The 25566-nt window shown below is 32.0% G+C and overlaps 1 protein-coding gene and 1 non-coding gene across 2 annotated transcripts in view; one reads left to right on the top strand and one right to left on the bottom strand.

The window, feature by feature from the left end:
* The window catches only part of Gsk3b (glycogen synthase kinase 3 beta), a 190502-nt gene that overhangs the window by 35493 nt on the left and 129443 nt on the right, over positions 1–25566 (bottom strand). The window contains 4 exon segments of the mRNA XM_047563722.1: positions 1442–1537; positions 17139–17236; positions 21731–21837; positions 25264–25394. Coding sequence (XP_047419678.1) covers positions 1442–1537; positions 17139–17236; positions 21731–21837; positions 25264–25394 — 432 coding nt within the window.
* LOC124993848 (small nucleolar RNA SNORA61) lies at positions 1817–1944 on the top strand. Its single transcript, XR_007110367.1, has one exon. It is a non-coding gene; the product is annotated as a small nucleolar RNA SNORA61 (small nucleolar RNA).

Genomic DNA, 25566 nt, shown 5'->3' with positions numbered 1-25566 from the left:
TACATGGCAATCTCTGGGTTTAGGGCTAGGTTAGTGACTCCAGATATCTTCTGACTCAGATCTTAAACCTTACATCAAAGATCAAAGGGGACCTTATCAAAGATTATTTGGTGCTCATCATGAATTTCTTTTAAAGGAAGTGGGTATACACCTTGTCTCTTGGCCAGTGAAAGCTACAACCAAGAAATCTCTGGCACTAAAATATTACTGAGGTCTTTGATTTAAATAGGATATAATAATTAGTAAAGAGAACTTTCTGAAAAGATAATGAGATTGTGAGAACTTCAAGAAAAGTAAATAGAATCACAATACCACTCTTTAGAACAAGGAGAAAAGGAGCAGATATGCTTTGATCCTAGGAAATGTAAATTATTTAATCGAGAGCCCTAAATTACTTAACCTCTTGTTTGTAATAACAGATCTACTGCCAACTAAATGAACTTTCAATGTACAAAACAAATTGCTATGTGGATATTTTTAAATACAAAAAGTCTCTGCTTGAAGTACATAAGAGAATAGAGTGTTTCTAATTCACAAAAAAAGCATACAATGACATATAATTAAATGGTACTTGGCACATGACCATAAGTTTTAAGATCTAACATCACATACACACACAGGATGTCACAGGTCACCTATGTAATTTTGGATAACTCACTTGGTGTCTTTGGTCAGAGTTTCTGAATCTGTAAAATGAAGAAGCTAGACTTCACTCTATAAATCCTATGAGAATTCTATTGTTTTGTTTGCACACAATCACACAAATCAAACTGAGATGAAAAAAAATTTGAGTATCAAAGAAAGTTTTCTGGTAAATTAATAATTGTGCTTTTAGAACTGGTTCTATTTAATGTTAAGGTTAGGTTTTTCCAAAGGCTAGTGACATCCTATAAACATATCAATTGCTTTCAATGTATACTCCCAGCAAGATTACATCTGCTTTTTAATTTTGCTCCTAAAACATCAACAGAAAAGCAAACAAGGAAAGAAAACCACACAACACCATCTATAATAAGGTCTATGTTTTAATAATTTAAACAAAGAATACAGAAAATACATGAAATGTATGTTATAATTTGTTATATAATATTGAAGTATGCACTCTGTAAATAAAGAGATTAACTTCTGAATTTTAGGTTGTCAAAATTTATATGTAAAATCCTACTCCAATATTTTAATGATATAGATACATTGTCCTTACCTTGCAAATGAAAGCCCCGGCTGGGAATTGTCTACAGGAAATCAATGGGAACAAAACTGTACACAGTCAATGAAACACTGAAGTACAATTACTCAATTAGCTTTACATGCAGAACTGCTATGTGCTTGTATTCAGGCAGCTATCTAGTTTCAAAATAATTCCGTTTATAAACAGTGAGTAATCCAAGTTTTAGATAACTATTGGTTGATGTAGTTTTTTAAAAAACTCATGTTTACTCACCTTTGTCCATGGATGTGCCTTAATTTGAGGGAATTTGAATTCTGTATAATTTGGGTTCATTTCTCTAATTTGCTCCCTTGTTGGTGTTCCCAGGACCTAGATAAAGGAAGAAAATTATTGCCATCTTTCCCCCACATATTATAAACATAGTCATTGTGTTTAAATGCATTGGTTTCACTGGAAAAAGAATTTCAAAGTTAAATTTAAAAAGTAACTCAGGGAAGAGAGCAGACTTTTGGGAAAGCATTTCAATTAGTAATTGACTACAAATTATTAACTATAAATTCCATGATATACTATCCTAGTCAGATTTTTAATGATAATAAAAATGTAAATCTGTATTATAAAAAAAACTTAGTAAAAAATAGTCAAGTAACCCTCTGGTTTCCTTTCCTGTCAAATCTGATCATTAGTCTTGGTAGCTGTGAAAGGAGGAAACCCAACTCAAACTGGTCTCACAGTGTTGTGGTTTGTATATGTATGTGGGCTAGTATCAAACAGATTTTTTTAAAAAAAGCAGTTGTCTGGTTTGATCCTCAGCACTGCAAAAGAACCCCAAAACCAAAATAACACAACAAAAGTTTAAAAACTCAAGTAAGAATCAGGCATCATCATCTATCTTTGTTCTATTTTTAAAAACAATCCATCAGCAATGATCACATCTGGAATCAAAGTATCTTTTATTCACTTGTAAGATCATATTACCAATATATTAGTCATTACTAATTTCATTCCATCACTGAATATTTATGAGTGTTCCCTGAGTATAAGGAACTATACATACTATGATCTGTGGAGGACACAAAGAACAAGAGATTTCCTACAATGAACTCATCATGTATTTGTATATTTAAAAAAGTATAACTACAATGTAAGGCAAAAAAATATTAAGGATTTCATTGCCCCTAGAGCTGTCCTAGGCACTCGACAAAGTAAAGTACATGGACCTTACAAGAAAGGTGTCAGGAAAAAATACTAAATGCTAAAAATGGGCACTCTGATGAGAGCTATCACATATTATTCATCTTTATAATCCAACAATGCAGAAAAAGTTTGTTGAAATAAAATATTATACCATTTACAATCCAAGGACAATTACATAGAAGGAGAGTAATGCAATGATAAGTAGTACTTAATGTGTGTGGCAACCAGTGACTATTCAGGGATGGTTGTATAATCATTCAAGATAAAGTGAGAATTTCCATATTTTGGTTGGTTCTAATTGTCTAGACTCATTAAAACTTTCAGAACTTCATTAAAAATTTAAGAACAGTTCTTCAAAAGATACTCTTAAGAAAATGAAAAGGCAAATCATGGATTGGAAGAAAACATTTTGCAAAACATATTCTGCAAAGTGTTTGGAATACATAAAGAACTCTTATAATTCAGAAAATACTGAAGACGCACCTGTATAATAAAACTCCCCAGTTTTAGTAAGGCACTGATCACCAAGATATGGAATCAACCTAGGTGCTCACTGATGGATGAATAAATTAAGAAAATTTGGTATATGTACACAATGGAATATTATTCAGTTATAAAAATGTATCTTGTCATTTACAGCAACATGGATGGAACTGAAGGATAACATACTCAGGTACAGAAAGACAAGTATTGCATGTTCTCATTTATATGTGGAACCTAAAAAAGGTGGTCTAAAAGAAGTAGAAATAAGACACTGATTACCACAGCTTGGGAAAGGTATGGGGGAAGGAGAAATAGAGGAAGGTTAATGGGTATATGGGTGCAGCTGGTCAGGCAGAGTAACTTCTAATGTTCTATAGCACAATATGTTTAAATATGGTTAACAATTGAATATTTCAAAATAGTCAGTAAAGAGGTGTATGGATGTTCCCAACACAAATAAGTTATATATGCCTGAAGCAATAGATATGCCAATTACCCTAATAAGATGATTACGCATTGCATACACATTCATTGGAATGCCACAATGTACCCCATAAATATGTATGATTAATATGTGTGAAACAAAAGTGAAGGAAAGCATTTTTTAAAAGACCTCTAAGACAGCAGACAAAATAACTTGGAATAAATCCAGTAAGAAATAAATGAAAAGAACTAAAAAGACAATTCAATAAAAATGGCCTAAAGATACCTCACCAAAGACAACAGAGATGGCAAATAAGCACGTGAAAAGATGTTCATCATCATTAATTATTATGAAAACACTAATTAAAATCACAAGATAATACTACTTAAAAATCACAAGATACTACTATGCACCCGATAAGAAGGCTAAAGTCTGAATGTATATACCATGTCTTGGCAAGGATGCAGAACAACTAAAGCTTTTAGCACTTCTGATGAAAATGTATAATGGTGTAGTATCTTGAAAGAAGTCTCTTAAAAAGTTAAATATATATATTTCACTCTTAGGTATTTACCCTAGTGAAATGAAAGCATATATTTATACAAAAACTTGTACACAAATGTACACAGCATCTTTTTTGTAACTGCTAAAAAGTGGAAACAACCCAAACACCCACCAACAGGTGAATGAACAAATGGTAGATAATTTTATGATGCAATCCTACTTGGTGATAAAAACAAACAAACAAAAAGTCAAAAAACATGGATAAATTTTTAAAAAATATGCTGAAAGAAGCCAGACCAAAAAGTGTACCTAATGTATAATCCCATACATATGGAATTCTAGAAATATTTTTATGAACTGTGACAGAAATAAGATTCATTCTGTCTGTAGGGGGCTGGAGAGAATTACAAACAGATATGAAAACTACTAAGGGTATATACTTATGTTCGTTATCTTGACTTTATGAGTATATCCAGATGTCAAGTTATCAAATTGTATACTTTAAATATGTGCAATTTACTATATGCCAATTATACTTGCAATCAGAACTTTCAGAAATTATATTAGAACACATAAAGTTTGGGTTAAAATAGATGGAAGGGATATTCTGATGTACAGAGCTATGGTATTATTCACTGGTATAAATAAAAAGTAATCTAGTTAACTATAAATTGACCTATAACTATTTAAAATTTCTGAGTAATCTGACTTTTTGAAAAGAAAATTTAAAAGTGATTGTAAAAATAATCTAAATTATAACATGTATTCTAACGTCTATTTCTAACACTGCTCTGGGGGAAAGCACAGTCTTGGGGAACTAGTAACACATCTTCAACTATATTCCCTCCCATCCCTCTTGGAGAACATTTTTAGCTTAATAGAGAAGAACAAGGTATCTGGATCAGGAAAGGAAATCTCTGGTCTTGGTAGCTTGTAGATAACAGACATTTATAAGTCAGGCACTACTTATACATAAAAGACAGTGGCTAAAAAGAAGTATTCGTTTTTATTTTCAAATATAATGCAAGCACTTATATGTTATACTATACCTTTGATGAGGCTGTGTCTGTGTATACAAGTACTGGGAGAGAGGGAAAGGAGTAAAGAATGAGGGAGTACTAGTGAGTCGATCAATAATTTGGTTCCTCCACATTCAACTCCACTGCAGAATGTAGCAATGAAATGAATAAATATTTATAAATGCATAGCTTCATTGACCCTATAATCTCTTGATTCTATTTTAAGGTATATACCGTAACCAAAAGAAATTCTTATATATTCAAAACCACATTGTTCTAGTAATAAACATTAATGACAAAAGCAAAAACATTCCTCAACAGAATTAATATAAGTTGTGGTATAGTCAATGGCATATAAACCAGCAATGTAAATGAATAAACTGGAGCTATACATCTTATGGATGATCTCATGAACACCAATGAAACATACAGTATGACTGCCTTATATAAAGTTCAAAACCAGTTGGGTGCTGGTTTTATATTTTTAAGTAAGAACACGTGGCATTCCACTTACTGTGCCTAGTTTACTTCACTTACCGCAATGCCCTCCAGTTCTACCTATATTGCTGCAAAGACAGGATTTCACTTTTTTTATTTTAATGGCCAAAGAGTATCCCATTGTGTACATAAGTCATATTTTCTTTGTGCATTCACCTGTTGAGGATAACTCAGCTGACTCTATCTTGTCTATTATCCATAGTGCTGCAATAAACATGGGAATATAGTTATCTCTTTGATATACTAATTCCATTTCCCAAAGGGAAAGTGGATAAAAGCAGGATAGCTGGATTATATGGCAGTTTTATTTTTAGGTTTTTTTTTTTGGTTTTGATCACCATTTCCCTGATGATTAGTGATGCTGATCACCAGATTCAAAAAAAGTTGTAGCCATCTGTATATAGTCTTTGATAAATTTTAATTCAGCTCATTTACCAATTTTAAAAATCAGATTTTTTTTCTGTTTCTGTTTCCTATGTATCCTGGATATTAATATCTTGTTCAACTAAACAGTCTGCAAATATTTTCTCCATTCGCAATTTGTCTTCATTCTACTGTATCCTTGCTGTGCAAGAAGTTCTTAGTTTGATAAAAACCGGTTTTGCTTCTGTTTGCCCGAGTTTATGGGACATACCAAAAAAATCATTTCCTATATGGATGTCTTGAAGCAGTTCTCTTGTTTTATTCTAGTAGTTTCATGTCTTAATTAGGTTTTGAGTCATATTGAGTTGGCTTTTTTTTTTTAACATGGTAAGAGATAGGGGTTAGTTCCCTTCTTCTGCATATTGTTATCTAGTTTTCTCATCATGATTTATTACAGAGATTGTCCTTTCTCCAATATATTTGGGTGACTGTTGAAGTATAATTTGGGTTACAGATGTGCAGATTATTTCTGGGTTTCTCTTCTGTTCCAAAGGCCTATGTGTTAATTTTACGGCTAATACCATGCTACTTTGGTTACTATAGCTCTGTAGTATGTTTGAGATCAGGTACTATGAGCCTCAGCCTTTGTTCTTTTGTTGTTCAAGAACGCTTAGGTTATGTGACGGTCTTCTGTGAATTTTAGGATTTTTTTGTCTGAAAAACGTTCTATATCTGACTAAGATGTAAGTTAAAATGGCTATATTTTATTGTATGTCATTAATAATCTCCATTAGCTTGATCTAAAAAGGAAAAAAAAGACCATTATGTACTTTGTGCTGCCTATACCATTCCAAATATAATTAGATGTTTATCCTTTAAATTTAAGGTTAACACTAAAAGCACAGTCAAACCTTAACACCAGAACTATTTTATATATGACCTGTATATTCTTTAAGAAAGTAAAGGTAAGGCATAATCCAGAGGTAATTTAAAAAAAATCTTTTACAGCTTCTGAATCATTCTCTTATTCAAAACATTTACTTAGTTCCTATCCTCAAGCAGCTCTTGGGTAGAAACTTGCACATAAATCAACGACAATCAGCAATGATCAGTACAACAAAACTATCATAGATAATGTGTGAGATGAAAGTGGTTGAGGTCAGGCAGAGATTCAGGAAAAGTTCTGGAGAGACAACTGATTTTACTCAAGGAAATGAATCAGAAGCACACTAAAAGTGAAGATAGAACATAGCATGCTTATAGATAAACAAGGCCTGAATAATAGAAGAAATGACCAAAATTAAAGTTAAAATGTAAGCAAGTGTAATACCATTAAGAGCAAAGATTCTGAATGTATGATCACCTATAACCAATATGACAAATAAAAGCCATTTTAACTACCCTACCCTATTTAAATTTCTGACTATATCTTCAGGTTTTTATATTAAGCTTGTATTAGGTTTAGAGTATATTTTCACTAGCTGAATTATACATTTGGAATTTTTGAAACTGGATAATTCAATTCTTTCATTTATAAATAAAAAGAGATGTTTAACATGGGTTTCTCACCATATCAGACATAAAACAAGTCTTAGGTTTCTCTTGACTTTTAGGAGATGGGAAATTTTTTTCCCCAAGACTTTTAGACTGAAGACATATAGTTTTCAAAAAATTATACTCGTTTTGGATTTACTAAAACCGAGTCCCTCCATGACTTAAATTAAACTGAATACAAATGTTTTATGTAGTGACTGTAAATATGATATATTACATAGTAAAAGTAGAAGGGGAAATGTTTCACAATTATCATACCATTAGAAGAGAATGCATTCTCAGTCAATCATTCTTACAATTCTATGACCTTTCTATTTGTACGAAACTACAAACTTTTCTTTAGTCCATCATGATAGAACAGCATAGGCATGGGGTGGTGGGAAGATTCAAAAGAAGCATTCCCATATCCCTTTGGGGCTGCTATTCATCCCCTTAAAATAAATCAATCATTCAGCTATACTTGTATATATCTTGTAATATTTTATTGTATATTTTGTAACATTTTTCAATTTATTTAGTTACAAATTATCCATGGGTAAATATCAAATCAGGAATTTATGTATTGTAATTACCATCCTCAAGAGAAATAAAACAAAGTAAGGAAGCATTCTGCCAGAAAGCTCTGAATGTTTCTTCCACAGCATTGTTATTTTATAACTGTACACCAGAGGTCGCCAAACTTCAACAATTTAAAGCAAATGTGAAGTAAATGAAATCATATTAGAAATGTTACTTTTCTGCTTAAATGCTGCAGTGTCTTCCAGTCTTCTACAAGTTAATGTGATCTGGTTACTACTTAGCTCCAGAATTCTATTTCCTGGTAAATTCATATTTTATCAATCTCACCTTTCACAATCTTAAATTCCAACCATAATGAAACACAATAGATCTAGTTTCACCAAGTACTCCAAGTATACCAACCACTCTAACTAGTGGGGATACCCTTTCCACGTTCACGATTTTTACTAGGTGTAGGGCCCTCTATGTTAGTTCTAAACTCAAGACCTAGTAAAAACCATTCACTAAATCAATATGTGTGGTTAAGGTGGTATGTACCTTGAAAGACTAAAGGGATGTATGGCTAAGTCAATAGGAAATAAATTCAGTAAAAGCTTTTTAAACAAGTGAAGAAAATTATACAAATAATATGCAAAAGCTACTATATGCATGGTTAAGTAAACATCTTCATTTCTTTTCTGAATAAAATAACAACATATTCACTTTGGATACTGTTAGGTGGGTTGCCTACATCCTAAGTTTGGCAAATTTCTCTACTTAAAAGAAGTATTCTACTTCAAAATATCAGTCTTCCAATGACAATGGAAATACCACTGTATGTTTTACTTCCAGAGGATTGATGAAATGTTATCTTCCCTGGAATTTCCCTATAATTTATAGGTTTTTCTTTAAAATAAAAAATACCTATTCGATTCAAGTAGCTAAAACAATAAGCTCCCAACACATACAGATTTTATTGAATTTCTACCTCCTCCTTATATGAGAGCAATTTTGGTATATACGACTCTTTTCTTGTGTTGCAATGTATTACTCTCAGTCACCTTCCAGTTTTCCAAAAGCCAAGTGGTAAAACTTAGCCACAGTCAACAATACAAGTCTTAAAACCCCACTAAGAATTCAGAGAAGAGCAGTAAATTGTCACACTGTTTATAAATAGAATTTGGGTAGTTTAAAGTATTTAATCATGGAGGGCACCCTTACATGCAATTACTCTATTCCATTCACTCATTGTTTATTGCTTAATTCAGGCTGCTGTGCTCCCTTCTCCCTTTTTTCAAAGTAGGCAGGGTGGAAGGTACAAATATGAGAGGTTGTCTAGAAGTCTTTTCAACAGAAATATGATCAGAATTTACTGCCTTCCTTAAAATATGGTGAGCAAAGCTACCGTATTAATAGTTCCACAAGTAGATGCTCCCATTCTTGTTTTAAAAATAATTTTGGGGGGCGATATTCTTCATACATCATGAAACCTGCCCCCCTTAAAGGAGTTCAGTGGTTGTTAGTATATTCACAGGGGTGTGCAAACATCACTATCTAACTTTTGAGCATGTTTATTTTGAACATGAGTAGACATGTTCTCAAATCTCTCGAAGTATATATTTATGAATTGAATTTCTGGGTCATAACATACTCAATGTTTCATATTTTGAGGAAGGGCCAAATTGCACCATTTTACAATCTCACCAGCAAATATTTGAGAGTTCCAATTTTTCTACATCCTAACACTAGTTATTGCTTGTTTTAAATTTTAGCTATTTTAGCAAGCATGGTGTAGTATTGTGATACTGATTTGCATTTCCTAATGGTGTTGAGCATCTTTTTCTCTGCTATTTGTTTGCATATCTTCTTTAAAGAAATGTCTAAGCAGATGCTTTGCTTATTTTTCAATTAGACTATCTTTTTATTATTGAGTTATAAGAATTCCATATATATGTTCTTGATACAAGTCCCTTATCAGACATGATTTATAAAAACTGGCTCCCATTTTATCTTTAAAATTTTTGATGGTGTCTGTCCTTTGAAGCACAGGAGTCTTTAATTTTGATGAAGTCCATTTATCTACTTTTTCTGTTGTCATTTGTACTTTTTATGTCACATGTAAGAAACTCATATCTAATTGAAGGTCACAAAGATTACACCTTTTCCTTCTATAAATTTTATAGTTTTGGCTCTTACTTTTAGGTCTTTGATCCATTGTGAATTCATTTTATAAAATCAATTAACTGACCAATCATAATCAGATACAGTTATGGGGTGTAGTGATATTATTATATGTGTATACAGTGTAGAATGATTAAATGAAACTAATTAACTTATCCATTACCTTAAATACTTATCACTGATTTCTGTCTGATTATACCCTTGAGCCAATGCCTCCTATTCTCTCTCCCGCCCTCCCATCTTCTGGTAAACACCAGTCTATTATCTGCTTCTATGAGTTTGACTGTTTTGAACTTTTCAAAGTGAGAACATGTGGTTCTCATCTTTCTAAGTCTAGCTTATTTCACTTAGCATAATGTCCCGCAAGTTCATTCACATTGTCACAATGACAGAATTTCCTTGTTTTTTAAAAGGTCAAACAGTATTCCACTGTATATTTTCTTCATTCATTCACCCATTTATGAACAACTTAGGCTGATTTCGTGTCTTTGCTATTGTAAATAATTGTGCAATGATTATGGGAGTGCAGATATCTCTTCCACATACTGATTTCAAGTCCTAGGATATATACTCAGAAGTGCGACTCCAGGATATTGTAATTCTATTTTTAGTTTTTTTGAGGAATTTCCATATAGTTTTCCATAAAGTCTGTACTAATTTACATTCTCACCAACATTGTATAAGGGCTCCAGAGTGTCTATAATTCCCACTGAAATTGTCTTCGAATTCTTGTCCCAAATTAAAAAAAAAAATCAATTGACAATACAGGTTTATTTCTGAACTCTCAATTCTATTTAATTGATCTACATTGCTACATTCATGCTGGACTACCTTTTCTTGATTACTACATCTATGGAATTAAGTTTTTCAAGTGGTGATTACTGCCAACTTCATTTTTCTTTTTCAAGACTGCTTTGGCCTTTACTTTTTGTATTACTGAATAAAATTGTTATGCTTGGAAACAAGTCCCTACCTCCCTCAAAAAAAAAAGTGACTATATTTTTTTATGCAAACTACTAAAACAGAAAGTGAAAAATTCATTCTTGGTTGATATATATTCACAGGATTCAAAAGACTTTTTTCTTTTCTCCCTAAGTGAATCTAGACAAAACATATATAGACAAGAGATATACTCAAGAAAAAGAAGTATAAAAACAGAAAGGAGGATGTGTAATCTCTTGGTTAAAAAAAAAAAATACAACACTGTATTTCTTTATAAAAATATTATTCTCTTATATAACCACAAATCTATAAACCATATCACCTAGTTCTTGCTTTCTTTGTGAACCCCTAATACTGTAGAGTTCTTTGTAGCACCACAATCCAAGATTTCCTTCATTTTTCTTTGTATCCTATGTTCAACAAAACAATAAAAATTTTCTTATGAATTGAAACCAGCAATCTTTTAAAAATCTTTTAGACCCTAATGTATCCATCTACAAGGTTGCTGTACATGCATACACACACACACACACACACTTTTTTTCTTTTTACACTGCCCAACTTTAACAATCAATGCTCTCAAAAATCTCAAACATTTATTGTAAAAAAACAGGGGTTCCTTCGGACAAAAAAAGTCAGGTGTAGCACATGAATGTTGTCAACTGAGAGATTTCTATCATGCCTCACCTTCCCCTTTATAAAAATTTTACAGATAACTTCAAAGAAAAACAATATTAAATTAAGGGTATGTGTGTGTGTATGTATGTATGTACGTATGAATGTCTATATAAATATATAAAATAACTCAAAATGCAGGGGTGCAGTACAATTTACAGTTGATTAAAAAGGGGGGTATTATATCCCCGGAAGAGAAGGGTGGTGTTTTGACTCATTTCCTAAAATATAATTAGCAGTAAATAAATTAAAGTTCCAATGCCATAAAATAATTTTGTATGAAAAATGTTTCTTCACATAAATAAAACGTATACTAGCGACTCAGTAAGAAGTTTTATACTGGATATTTTGGGGAAAGTAATGATTTCATATTGCTGCCATAAACTGCAAGTCAAAAGCTTAAACCAAGCCACAGTGCCAGGAAACCACTTTTTCGTGCATACAGGGGTACACATGCCTGTCATATATGAAGGTTTAACTAAGTATGGGTTACTGCACACAGTAAAATTTCACAGTAGTAAATTAAAACTGATTTTTTTTTTTTTGGTCTGTGGAAAACATTAATGCAAAAAAATGCAGTTGAGAGGTTGTTACATTATAAAAATTCTTTTAATGCCTCCTTCACTCATTTACTTATTTTTGAAATGTTGGCATCATATTGTATGTGTAGTACCTACTTCCCACAGGCACTTACTATCAATTGCAATCACAGTCCTTGCACTACTATAAAAATATTTAACCTGGGGTTCTGAGATGAGCTCTGGAAAGGTCAGGAATCACCTGAAATTATAGGCAAAATTTGGCACTTATGCATTTTCCTGAAGGGAGTTGTCAATTGCTATTAACAGAGTTTTAAAGGGCCACATGATCCAAAAGCTATCAGGAGCTACTGCTCTATGTAATCCATAAGCACAGAAAAAAAAAAAAAAAAAAAAAAAACAAACAAGAATGACTCAAGCACTAACATGATCAACAAATCCTTTGTTTGTATATTACATACAACGTATATTACAGGTAGAAATCTGTCCCACAACATGTAATGGGGTTCTGAGGAATGGGAAAAGAAAGACAAGGATAATAATTGGTCTGTGCAGTCTGTTAACAACCTAAAGGTTCTATGACATACATAACAGCATAAGAAATGTTACCAGGTAATATATGATTAAACTTCAAATGAATGTTAGCAAAGGTAGATGATGAGTCATTAAAAACTTAGGAAGAACTAATTCTGTGTTTATTAAACTCTGGTTTAGTATCATAGAACTCTGACTAAAAGACCATTTGCCAAGAAAGGAATGTGTACATAGGCTCTGAAAAACTAGAGTATAGGAATAACTGAAAAAATCTAAAATGGGCAAAAGAACTAAAAAGACTCTTCTCAAAAGGAGAAATCAAATGGCCAATATGTGAAAAAATGTTCAACATTTCTATTCATCAGGGAAATGCAAATCAAAACTATATTGAGATTTCATCTCACTCTACTCTGACAATTATCAGAAATACAAATACTAATGAATGTTGGTTAAGGATGACATACACTCATAGATGATTGGTAGAACTGCAAATTATTACAACCACTCTGGAAAGCAGTCTGGAAATTCCTTAAAAAACCAGGAATGGAATGACCATATGACCCAGCTATCCCACTCCTCGGTATATATTCAAAAGATCTAAAATCAGCATACTATATGGTTACAGTCATATCAATGTTTAGAGTAGCACGATTCACAACAGCCTAGCTATGGAATCAACCTAGATGAATGGATCAAGAAAATGTGGTACATATACACAATGGAGTATTACTTAGCCATAAAGAAAAATATGGAACTGAAGCCTATCATGCTAAATGAAATAAGTTATATCCAGAAAGTCAGAGGTCAAATGTTTTCTCTGATAAGCAGAAGCTAGTTCAAAATGGGGAGGGGAGTGTCTGTGTGTGTTGGGGATTCCATTAAAATAGAAGGGAGATCAGTGGAATGGAGGAAAGGATTAAGGGGGCGATGGGAGGAGGGAAAGGGATAAGGGAAGAACAGTGAGATGAATCTGACTTAACTATCATTTAAAAGATTATCTAAATCTCACTGTGTTTTATCTTTAAATTTCTTACATAAAGTTTTGATTAGAGGTAAGATTTTACTAGTTTTCATCTATATAGGAGCTCTCCACTCTGATGTCATAATTAATTAATTATTGCTGAAAAAACTAACACTTCAATAAAGTTGTTTTATAAAAGAAAGAAACTTTGTCATACAAAAATTTCATTATTGCAACAAATTTAAATTTCAATATATTCAATGTTAGCCTACCAAATGTAGAAGGCAGTTTTCAAAACTATAGTTACCAAAACTACTGAAGCTATTGAAATTCTATCAAGAGGTACAACTTTGACTAATTCTGCCCTAAAACTCTTTCTTTCAAAAGCAATGGTCAAATCATTATTAAAATGTAAGTTAATGTTTATGAGAAAAATGGGAAGTATATTTCTAGGCATATTAATACATTTTAAACCTTTAAAATTCTATAATTGTGCAACTCTCAGTTTTGTGATGTTTTCAGCCAGAAACAGAACTTGGGACTGAAGTTAACCTTCCCTTACTTGAAATTTATGGTTTAAAATTCACAGAAAATATCAGTAAAACCTATAGCAATTCTAGGTCTAGAGGTTCCTAGATTGCTTCAACTTTAATCCATCTGGGCAATTTTGGGGGACATTTGTCATTTATTAAGAAAATTAATCATCAAACTTTGAGAAGCCAATATTGTGTAAACATCTTTTGAAAAGAATGTCACTTTACCTTAATCATTTCAGAATCTATTATGAAACTCAAAATATAATCATAGATGGAATCTATGTAGACATTAAAAATATACTGCTGGACATAGGGAAATATTAAAAAATAAATGCTTAGTAATAAAATGTATACAAAAGAGTAATATGGCATTTTTATTGAAACAAAAAATATATATAAATATAGTTACAGAAATTTTTTTCAAAATGTGCTGCAGTAATGATGACCATTCTTTTCTTTAAATGTGTATATGTTTTCTTAGTCTTCTTCAATGAGCATATAAAATTTTAGCGTATGAAATTATTTTACAAAAGTAACTGTCATTAAAAAATATTGCCTTTACAAGTATTACAAAAGCCTTCTGAGAACTCTCTTTTTTAAACAATCCCATTTCTATACCTGATGACGGAGGGGCCAAATGACAACATTATGTCAGTGAAAATATGTTTGCAAATTCTTGGTACAGTTTTCCCCAACATTTAATTTTTCACCATGTAATGAAACCACATCATATATTTCCTGAGGTTTACTATGACTAATATATGTTAAGGAAGATTTAAGAAAAGAATCTTATTATCCAGAAGTTCTAACAGAATTTTTCTTTTCTTAAATGCTGTGAAATCCAAGTCTCTTTTAGACATGTAGATCAACTGATAAAATGAGATGCTGATCTGATAATCTTGTAAATAAAATTAACCTCAGGAACTTAAGTGTTTTTCATGCTAGAAGTGATTTTTCATGACTTTCAGCTTTATTCTGAAGGTAATCTGAATTTTATTCTAAATATTTTATGAAAGTTTTCTTGTTAGAGGACCTAGAGGGAGATAAAAAAGGGTAGCTAGAAATACATAAGGTTGTTCAATTTATAAAACTGTGTTATTCATGCTATAAATTACTGGCATGGACATCTGAGCCAATAAAATTTAATAAACAACATATACAACCACCACATTTACTTTTCTTCTTAATTCCCAGGGAATCCCATGATCTAACAGCTCAAATTCAATTCAAACCTTTACTGCAATCTACTTTGGTACTTTTTAAAATCTGACAGTAAATGAAGTTCCTGCTTAGAAAGTTTATTAACTAAGGCAAATCTACCACATAAAAAATTTAATGCAATTGGTTATATGATTAGTCACTTTCAGTTTCCACTTAATCAAATTCAGAGAGAAAGGTTATCTATTTTTATGGCATAGGGTTAGCTAATCCCAAATACTCCAAAAGAATATCCATGAAGTTTTCAAAGGAGAAAAGAACAACAGAATAGAAAAGAACAGTTTAACATGGATTTCCTAGTGACCATAAGGACTAAGAGCTCAGGACTATTATTTCAAAAAAACTTGAGAACTGAACTGGGGCTCTATGAGACCATCTTCCATGGAAAAGTCAAAGCCATTCTTAAAGCCCTGATTAAGGCTGACAGTTTCTGTTGAAATCTAAACTTGAAGTGGCAAAAAACTAAAGTATAAGGACTAACAGTGGCATAAACTAGTCCTAGACAAATGTTTATAAGATATTATGGCAGACACAAGGTATGGACTTATCAAATAAGATGAGCAATTTCATTTGGATCATTATGAATTAAAAACAAAATAAATCATTGCAAAATTTAAAAACATAATTAGTAGAGAAGTTATATGATTCTAATGAGCTAAATGTTTATGACACACAGAATAGCAATAAGTCCAAAGAATTATAGTATGGTGAGTTCAAATATATCAAGTGAAAGTCTAGGGATATAAGAAATGCTGAATGGCTATACTAGAACAGTGGTCAGGAAACTATAGAACCCTCTGTTTCAATAGGGCTCAAGAATTAAGAATTAATTTTGACAGATTTGTAATCAACTTGGTGATATGGAATGTTAACTTGAACTATAATTAAAGAAATATTATACCTTCCTCCAGAAAGAATTTATTCTTCAGATTAGCAGGTCTATATTACAAAAAAATTATACTCATTTGCTATTACATTTTTATTTTTATTAATAAAAAATGAAGGGAAATGTGTTTTCTCTTTTGTTATTTAAGTACATATATAACATCCTTGATTCTGCCTTTGGCCCATGAGGCCTAAAATATTTTACATAGCTCTTTATAGAAATAGTTTGCCAAATTCTGTATTACAGCATTAATTTTAATGATGGGAAGAACACAGGCTTTTAGGAAACAAAGAGAACAAACCATTCAAACTTAGATTTGAGTGTAGTACAGAAACCAGGAAGTAGTGCTACTTACAAGGTTAAAAGGTTCAATCAGAAACTAAAAGATGGATACCCAAGAGATGGTTACCATAGTAGTTTCAGCTGAAAACTGTAAGAAATTTTACAGATAGTAAGGAAGGTCACGGATCACACAGTGGTCTTTTCAACTATATTTGCACACAATAACATCTAGCAAAATGACCTTTGATTAAAAGAAAAAACATTGTTATAGAATGAAGTATGAAGATTTAAAATAACTTGATTGCAGTCCTACGCTCAACTGCTCGAAATTACTAGTGAATTATGACTCAGCATAATGAATTATGGCTCAGCATAATAAAAGCTGATTTCTAGCTGTCCAAATATATAATGGGTTACATCTCAAAGTAGTAATCTAATGCTCTGATCCCTTTCTTGCATCAGAAATACAAAACAGCTTTTCTAGAATTATGCAACATGAAAACAACTCAATTACTAGTGGGTTCTTTTATCTGCTCTACACCTAAATTGCTAAATCATCTTGAATAGCTTTCTCCGTTTTTTAAGTTTCTTGCACATGTGTGTTTTTATGTGTGATATATTACAAAAACAGCACCAAAATTACTTTTTGTTAAAAATTCAAATTCAATCTTCTCACCTTGATTATTTCTACCAACTGATCCACACCACTGTCCCCTGGAAATATTGGTTGTCCTAGTAAGAGCTCAGCCAACACACAGCCTGCAGACCATACATCTGAAGAGAACATAAAGATTTATTAGTACTCTGAAGCTTAAGTTGAAAAATGCACATGTTTTCTAATTTTACTTCAATAACATTGATCCCAATAAATATTACAAGTAAAGGACCGTATAATCCAAATAGGGGGAAAATAAAAACATTTTCTCTAGTTCATTTTTAAATTAAGTATTACACTTAACAATGATGAAATAAGGCCAGTGAAAATATTCCAATAAAGTAGAAAGCATGTTTAACTATCAGGTCTTTAAGCAACAAGAAAGAAGATTAAAGTTCCAAAGTCACAGAATTACTGTGTACTTCTCTACTTAAACACAGTCAGAGTGACACAATCTCTGCATGTTAGGAGGTACTTACTGAGGAGGAGCAATAAAAGGGTTCACTCTCCCACAGATACTGGGTCTTAAGCCAATGAAAATTCAAATTTTAAATGGTTGACTTTTATGTTGTTAGATGACAGAGAAATGTGCTTAAATATATCATTTTAAATGCAAAGTAATAGCAAAGACAGAGGTATATATTTTGTTTCCTAAATAATAAAAAGTAATTCACTTTTAAGTCAAAATGGGTATCCCAAAGAGAAAACTTTTTTTAAAAATAATGCAATAAATACACTTGAATACATAAATTTTAAAAATTAATTTAAAGCATACATCCTGGCTTATCTAGTAAAGTTCTGTATCTATTATTCTTGAATAATCAATAATAACATCCTCTTTCTCCCTCAAAAGACAAATTATATGATCACTCCATTTAAAGTCTACTATTGGGCTGGGGAGATAGCTCAGCTGGTACAGCGCTTGCCTCACAAGCACAAGGCCCTGAGTTCGATCCCCAGTACCACAAAAAAAAAAAAAAAAAAGAAATCAGTTTAAAGTCTACTATTAACACTTCCTGTAAAGAAAAGCTACTTTTCAGTTTCCAGGTTTCTGTGATTCCTTGTCTGCACCAAGACTGAGTACTTTAGGGAGATGAACTTACATTATTGTTAGGTTTTCCTATCTACAAGTAGGAAATGAGAAAATTTAAAAATCCACTGTGGTGAAATGTACTATCAAGAGGGATTAAAAAATCTCTGCTCTAGTGACTACTTTTATTGACCTAACAAAAGTCACAGTTTCATTTGAGAAAATCCTAATTGATTTTGTTCAGTTCCAAGTAATGACAGCCAAGACAATGGTTCTATAATGTAGACCAAGGCAGTCCTATGTCATTAGGAAATTGCTAAATGGAACAAACGTGAAAACCTACTAGGGACTCTTTATTTCACTCAAAGCCAATTACCAACTCTTATAGACCAACTGGAAAAGTATATCTTATTAAATGCTTTATTTCAATCCAAATTTTGAAATATTCCCTTCCTATCTGATTAGACAGAAGGTAATATGCACCTTCTTTACTCAATAATACTAGATAATTCATCTCATAAGACAAGGTCAGAAAAATTACAGGGGAATTCATAAAACAACAACGGAGAATGAATGGGAGGATTCAATACAAATATGGAAGACAAGAAATAAATATGGAAGACAAGAAATAAAACATCAAGTAATATTATTACCTCGTAGTTATCATAGACCATTAATAATCAAAAGATTCAGATGACAAACTAAGTGCCCTTTGATTCATGTTAAATCAGTCGAATTACTAAAACTAGGTGTTATGGTTTAGATGCAGTGTCCTCCAAAAGCTCATGTGTAAGACATGTAAATTGAAATGAGAAATGATTGGGTCATAGCCTTAACCTAATCAGTAAATTAACCCTGACGGGATTAACTGAATTATAATTGGAGGCAGGGGTGTGGCTGGAAAAAGTGGTTCACTGGGGGCGTGGGGGTATATTTTTGTATCTGGTGAGTGGAATCTTTCTCTCTGCTTCCTGATCACCATGTGGGCTGCTTCCCTCTGCCACATTCTTCTGCCATGTTGTTCTGCCTCACGTGGAAACCTGAGGAATAAAGCCAGTTGTCTATGGATTGAGACCTGTGAAACCGTGAGCCCCTAAATAATCTTTTCCTCCTTTATAGTTGTTCTGGTCAGGTCCTTTAGTCACAGCCATGAAAAAAGTTGACTAAAACACCAGGGAATTTATTATCTACTTCTGGGAGATATCGAAACTTTTCTGTTCTTTCTTCAGAGGACAAAATGAGAAAATTCTCCAAGTAGAATGAAAATTCAACTAAAGGTTCACCAAAAATATCAAAGTTCTGGTTTATTGAAATTTTGTTATTTGGGGTTTGAGACAAAGTGGCATTCTGTTTCACACTTAACTCTTATTCATGATAAAGTCATCTTTCAAAACCATCTAGTTTAACACATTTACTTCACAGATAAGGAACTTAAGGCATGATAAATTTAAACAACTTGTCAAAGGAAAAGCTGCTGATAGCAAAGCATTGGTCCTGGAACCCATTCTTAATTCCCAATAATGACAATACTGTCTTGAATAAATGTCTCAGTGTCATAGAATAACAGCTTCTCCAAGAGTCTGTGTGCTTAACTACCCCAAAGAAGGCTTTTGTTTTCATTCCTCCATTTCTCAGTAAGACAATATAATCAGTCTTAAGTAACTCTATCATTTCTAACATTGTTCTTAAAAATGTTTTTAAAATGTTCCTGTATTAGTATACTTCCAAATAGCTTTTTTTGGTATGTTTACAATTTTTACAGAGCCTTAAGAGGTAGGCATTCTAAGTCTTAAAAGGGAGATCAAACCTAGGTTTGCTAGGTTTTCAAAGTCCCTAGTTTATATAAACATTTCATAATGTGTTAGATGACAAAGTTATGAGACTTTTTCAAATGAACCAAAGTGCCTTTATTTTAGGTGAACCTGGCACAACTCATTCCTGTGTCTTGTATGTAAAACATCAGTATCATGTATTTGAATAAAATATAAAATAGCTGAAAAATCCAATGACATTTCCAAACAAAGGGGTAAAATTTACTCTACATTCAAATTAACAAATGCCACAAAAAGAATACCACTTCACATTTCTGTAGTACTTTCACTAATATTTTATGGACTCTCAAAGACACTACAAAAGGTAGGTAGAACTGTTAATATCTAATCTCCATCTTACAGCTCAACTCAGCACAGCATTATAAGACCTGGAAGTCAAATCCAGGTTGAATCCAGGGAAAATATTCTTTGTATCATTTTTCATTTGTCCTTTAAAACATATACCACAGACATAAGCATTACACACATGTTATAATCTTTCTCCCTTTGTGCAGCAGTTCTCAAAGTGTGGTCTGCAGACCCCTAGGTCTTCTGGATATTTTCAGAGGTCCTGGAGAGCAAACCTATTTTCATAAGAATATACCATTTTCACTGGGTAGAAATTTGCAGTGATGGTACAAAATACATGGTGGATAAAACTCTAGCCCCTTGGAACAAATAAAAATGTACTCCAGCATATTATCTTTTGGCAAAATAAAAAATGTGTTTCTGTTTAAGGGTTTTTTCCATATTAGAGAAGTTTTACTTGTATCATAGAGACAAAAAGTTTCCTAAATTATTGTTCTTTTCTTTCTTTAAGTTTTCGGTTACTGCAAGTATTTTTGGGTTATGGGTTTATTCTTTTCTGTTTTCAGTTCTATTTTTGGACGAGGGAATTCTATTCAAAAACAACATATAAGAATAAAATAATTATTGTCTCCACTTGCACATTTAGCCTAAGCTTGCCTCTTGTTTCTTAGTTTCCTATTCATGTGCAGCTGATCACGGTCTGTTCTTTAACCTATGTGGTATAACAGGGGAAGAAAAGGTCAGTGAAGACTGCAATTAATTGTCTCTACTCAAATCCTTCTATCACTAAACTTCTTAAAAGAATTCTAAAGAATCAGTGAACTGGAGGCTGGGGTTGTAGGTGCTTGCCTCACACGTGCCAGGCACTGGGTTCAATCCTCAGCACCACATGAAAATAAATAAATAAATAAAGGTGTGTGTCCATTTACAAGTAAAAATAACTAAAAAAATAGAATCAGTGAGCTTAGCTGAACTGTTAATGATTTATGCTGACTTGAAGTTAAATAACCAACTAATAAAGCATGGGAGGAATTCAATAATATAGTCATCCTATCACTTGTGTTATTAACAATGAAATAACATTATTAATTAACAAATTCTCTAACTGGCAATCAAGCTCAGAATTGAATATTTCAAGCAGATTTAAGAAAAGAAAGAAAAGAAAGGTATCCAACTTAGGATTTAAAACAATAAGGTAAAAAAAATATAGATTAACCAACTATAAATAGTTCTGTAATTTTTGTACTCAAAAAACCCTAAAAATTAAAAAGTGTATCATAAATTCTTAAAGGTGAAATTTAAATATATATATATGTATATTTTTACATCTCATCTTTAAGAAAAAATATATTATAGGTCATACCCTTATTTCTATGTCAGTGAAAGCAGATTGGTAATAACAAATTGTTAAAACTAAGATGCAATTAATAATTACAAACATTATATTCAGATTCAGAACTTACCTATACTAGAGGTATAATCAGTGGCTCCAAAGATCAACTCTGGTGCCCTATAGTACCGAGAACAGATATATGAAACATTGGGTTCTCCTCGGACCAGCTGCTTTGCACTAATAAAAATATAAAAAACAGAAAGCAGTGTTGTAAATTTAAACCTTAAAGGAACCTATAATTATCATTCACAATGCCAAAATATTTATCTAAGTTTCATATCATTCCAATCATCCAATATACAAGAGAAAATATGAACCCTAATTATTCCAATTTATAATTTTATCAATTTTTTCAGTAAAATAGAATAGAGATTTTAAAAGGAAGAATTTATCAACCATTGCCTAAAGAGAGAGATAAAAAGTCACAAAAGAACAAATGTTGAATTTCTTATGATTCTGTTTCCCAAATTCTTCTAAAATATTAAGACAGAAGGGCAGAAAATGAAGAGAATACTATCTTTACCAAAAGGCATGATATCAACAGATCAGAATATAAGAAGGAATATTTCTCAATTAACCTATTTCTTTAAAAGAGGAGAAATTTGACACAGACTTACAATTTTCTTACTCAGGTTAATATCTGAAGGCTTACAGACTGAATATGTTTAATTTCTACATTTTGGTTTACTAACTGTCTAAATATTCATTATTCATTAACTGCAAAAAGATAAGCCTTAAACTTTAGGAAAGAAATTATTTATGACCTATAAATATGATCTCTATTGTGGTAAGTCTATGTGTTTTCTTACTTCAATTTTAACTCTAAAATACTTTGTACTATATATTTTAAACTTTAAAGTAAATTGCACTTAAATATATTTTGAGATGTCTCTAAGACAATCTTAAAACACACTGAAATAAGTAAGCTGCTATAGAAGCTAACCATTTTGATATGCAATAACATCAAGCATAGACATAGAAAATAAATACATGCAACAAAATAAAAAAAAAATGTGCCAAGAAATGGTAAGAAAAATGTGACATTAAAGGTACAGGAAAACCAGAATAACAATGAGTGAAAACAGTCATAAGGATTTTGAAGTCTAAGCTTTCTTCAGTTTATTTCCAGTCAGTGACAACTAGATGACCTTAACTTTTTTACCTTTCAACACCAGTTCTTTGGTTGCTTTTCCCCCCCTGGGGGTCTGGGGGTTACTGGGGATGGGACTCAGGGGTACTCAACTACTAAGCCACATCCCCAGCCCTATTTTGTATTTTATTTAGAAATAGGGTCTCAATGAGTTGCTTAGCACCTCGCTTTGGCTGAGGCTGGCTTTTAAACTCAAGAACCTCCTCCTGCCTTAGTCTCCTGAGACAATGGGATTACAGGCCTGCGCCACCTCACCCAGCTCATCACCAGTTTTAAATTTTATTTTTAACCCTCTCCCTAAGTACTGACAAACAACAATTTCATAAATCAAAAAATATTAACATCTATTTTTAGGCTGTCTGAAAATTAAGACATTTTGTTTCAAGTACAAGTGATAGAGACTTTTCTACCTTCAAAAGTACACTTTAGGGCAAAATAGAGTCCAATTATAGTCTGAAAATTCACTATAAGTCAAATGGTAACAATGGAAGTTTTGTGGTCTACAGACACTTTTTTACTACTTGAGATGTAGATCTAACCTCTTTCTCTTAAGTGAGGCTATTTATGTAACTCCCTACCCAATGCAGGGGTCACATATATCCTTGGTTCTTAGACCATGTAGCCCTTCAGATACATTCAGGTACTATTTCACCCAGTAAAGAATTAATAAGAAAACATTAATACTGTTTTATTCAAATCTCCACCAACCTAGTACCTAAGAGTCTCAAGAGTCTCTCAAACCCCACTTGCCCAAAACATTCTTGTTAAAAACAAGGAAGGCACCTTTGTTATCAGAGTTTGTAAAAATGCTGTCTTACCATACCAAATTTATTAGAATAAAGCTATTTTGTATCTTAAGAACATGGCCTGCCCCAACCATGTTTTGACACGAGGGGAGAAAACAAACTACTAACCTTGCTGTCAGTCTTTTTACAGTACTTAGCAGTCAATTATTCTCAGGGAGAAAGACACTGTATAATGAGAAAACTCATCTAATTTGGGCAAATATCCTGCAAATAATCAGTCATGCTTTATTTCAAGCATCGAGGTTTTTGATTTGTTATTTTATCTATTTTTATAGTTCAGGGGACAAAATTAGAACCTACAAAGTAAGCTGTGTCCTAGGATGGCTGTTTAAAATTAGGAAATAGTAGATCAGGATGGCTGAAAGAGGACACATTTGTGAGACTATTAAGAAATAATTTGTGACAGAGCAGATATGCTTGCTTTCTAAGGATCTCTCTACAGCCTGTGGAAAAGACATCCTATGTTAAACCTAAAATTTAAACTGTGGGTTGATGTGAAAGTATTTTAAAGAGGTAGGAACACAGATACTACTAGGTTGCATCAATGTGTAATCTACAGAGCTAAGATGAAAAATAAGAATTTGTGACAAGGATGAAAAAAACCTGAAAAATCCAAATTATGTAGAGATCTCTTCAGAAGAGAGAGGAAAGAGGGATTATTTTAGGTGATAATACCAGAGAGGAAGTAACCTGTACTAGAAAGGAACATAGGCTTGACTGCATATTGAAAGAAAAATGCTAAAAATTATGGAAATAGAAAGGATGAAGTTTTAGTACAAAGTCACAGCATGTTACCAAAAAATAAGTTTAAGAATTCAACAAAATGTATAGGAATTTATAGAAAAGATTAATAGAGGAAAATAAAAATAAACGTTGCAACTAGATCCACCTTTTACCTTATTCCTGAATTGAGGTTTATTCTGAGGTTAAAAGGATACAAAGCAATGTATAATAAAAAATATTTTAATTAGTTCTTACTGAAGAAGGAATATATACACATAAGTTCAAACAACTCTCAAATATAATCAATGAAAAAGTGAGTTTCCCAACTACATTATATCCCCAAAATTTCCCTTCCCAGAGGAAGTGTTATAGATTATATATATTATTTTAGAAACAAGTCATTTGTGTGCATATATATATGCACACACACATATATTTTGAAATGTATATACATACACACATAAAAACAGTGTTTTTTTAAAGCATAAGATAGCATACTATACACATAGTCTTGACCTTGCTTTTTCCATTTAATATATCCTAGAAATATTCATAAATGTTCATAAAAAGCTGCTGCATTCTTTTTCTTGGTGGCATGTATAACATTTTATTTGTATATACCTTAATTTTTGGACATTTTCATATTAACAGACATTTATAATCAATGCAATGATAAAAATCTCTGTACACATAGTATTTTGTAAATAAATCTTTTCAATGAAATAATTACTAAAAGTTAAATTGTTGCACTTAACAAGAGTATACACATTTAATTCTAACAGATATAATCAAAAACTACCCCCTTATAAGGAAATGCATTAGTTTATACTCCCTTAGTAAGGGTTTAGACTGAAATTGTAAAAGGAATTTATTTAATAAAAAAAGTATACTGGGAACAGAGAGCAGCAGGGGGAGCCAGCTTACCTTCCAAAGTCACAGAGTTTTAAGACAGCTGTATCAGGATCCAACAAGAGGTTCTGTGGTTTAATATCCCGGTGGCAGATTCCAAAGGAATGGATGTAGGCTAAACTTCTGAACAGTTGATACATATACAACTGGAATAAATAATGAATATTAATTGAATAATTCCTATTTCAAACAAACTAGAATCATTAAGCCACGAAAAAGTAACATTCCCAGAACAGAACAGGTGAAAATGCTGGTGATTACTCAATCTTCCTTAAACAAGTTTCATTTCCTGTTTGTATGAACTAGCTTACTAAAGAA

This window comes from Sciurus carolinensis, chromosome 9, assembly GCF_902686445.1.
Source record: "Sciurus carolinensis chromosome 9, mSciCar1.2, whole genome shotgun sequence".
NCBI lineage: Eukaryota > Metazoa > Chordata > Mammalia > Rodentia > Sciuridae > Sciurus > Sciurus carolinensis.
The sequence above is the reverse complement of the archived record's forward strand: the minus strand, read 5'-3'. Positions and strand labels throughout refer to the sequence as shown.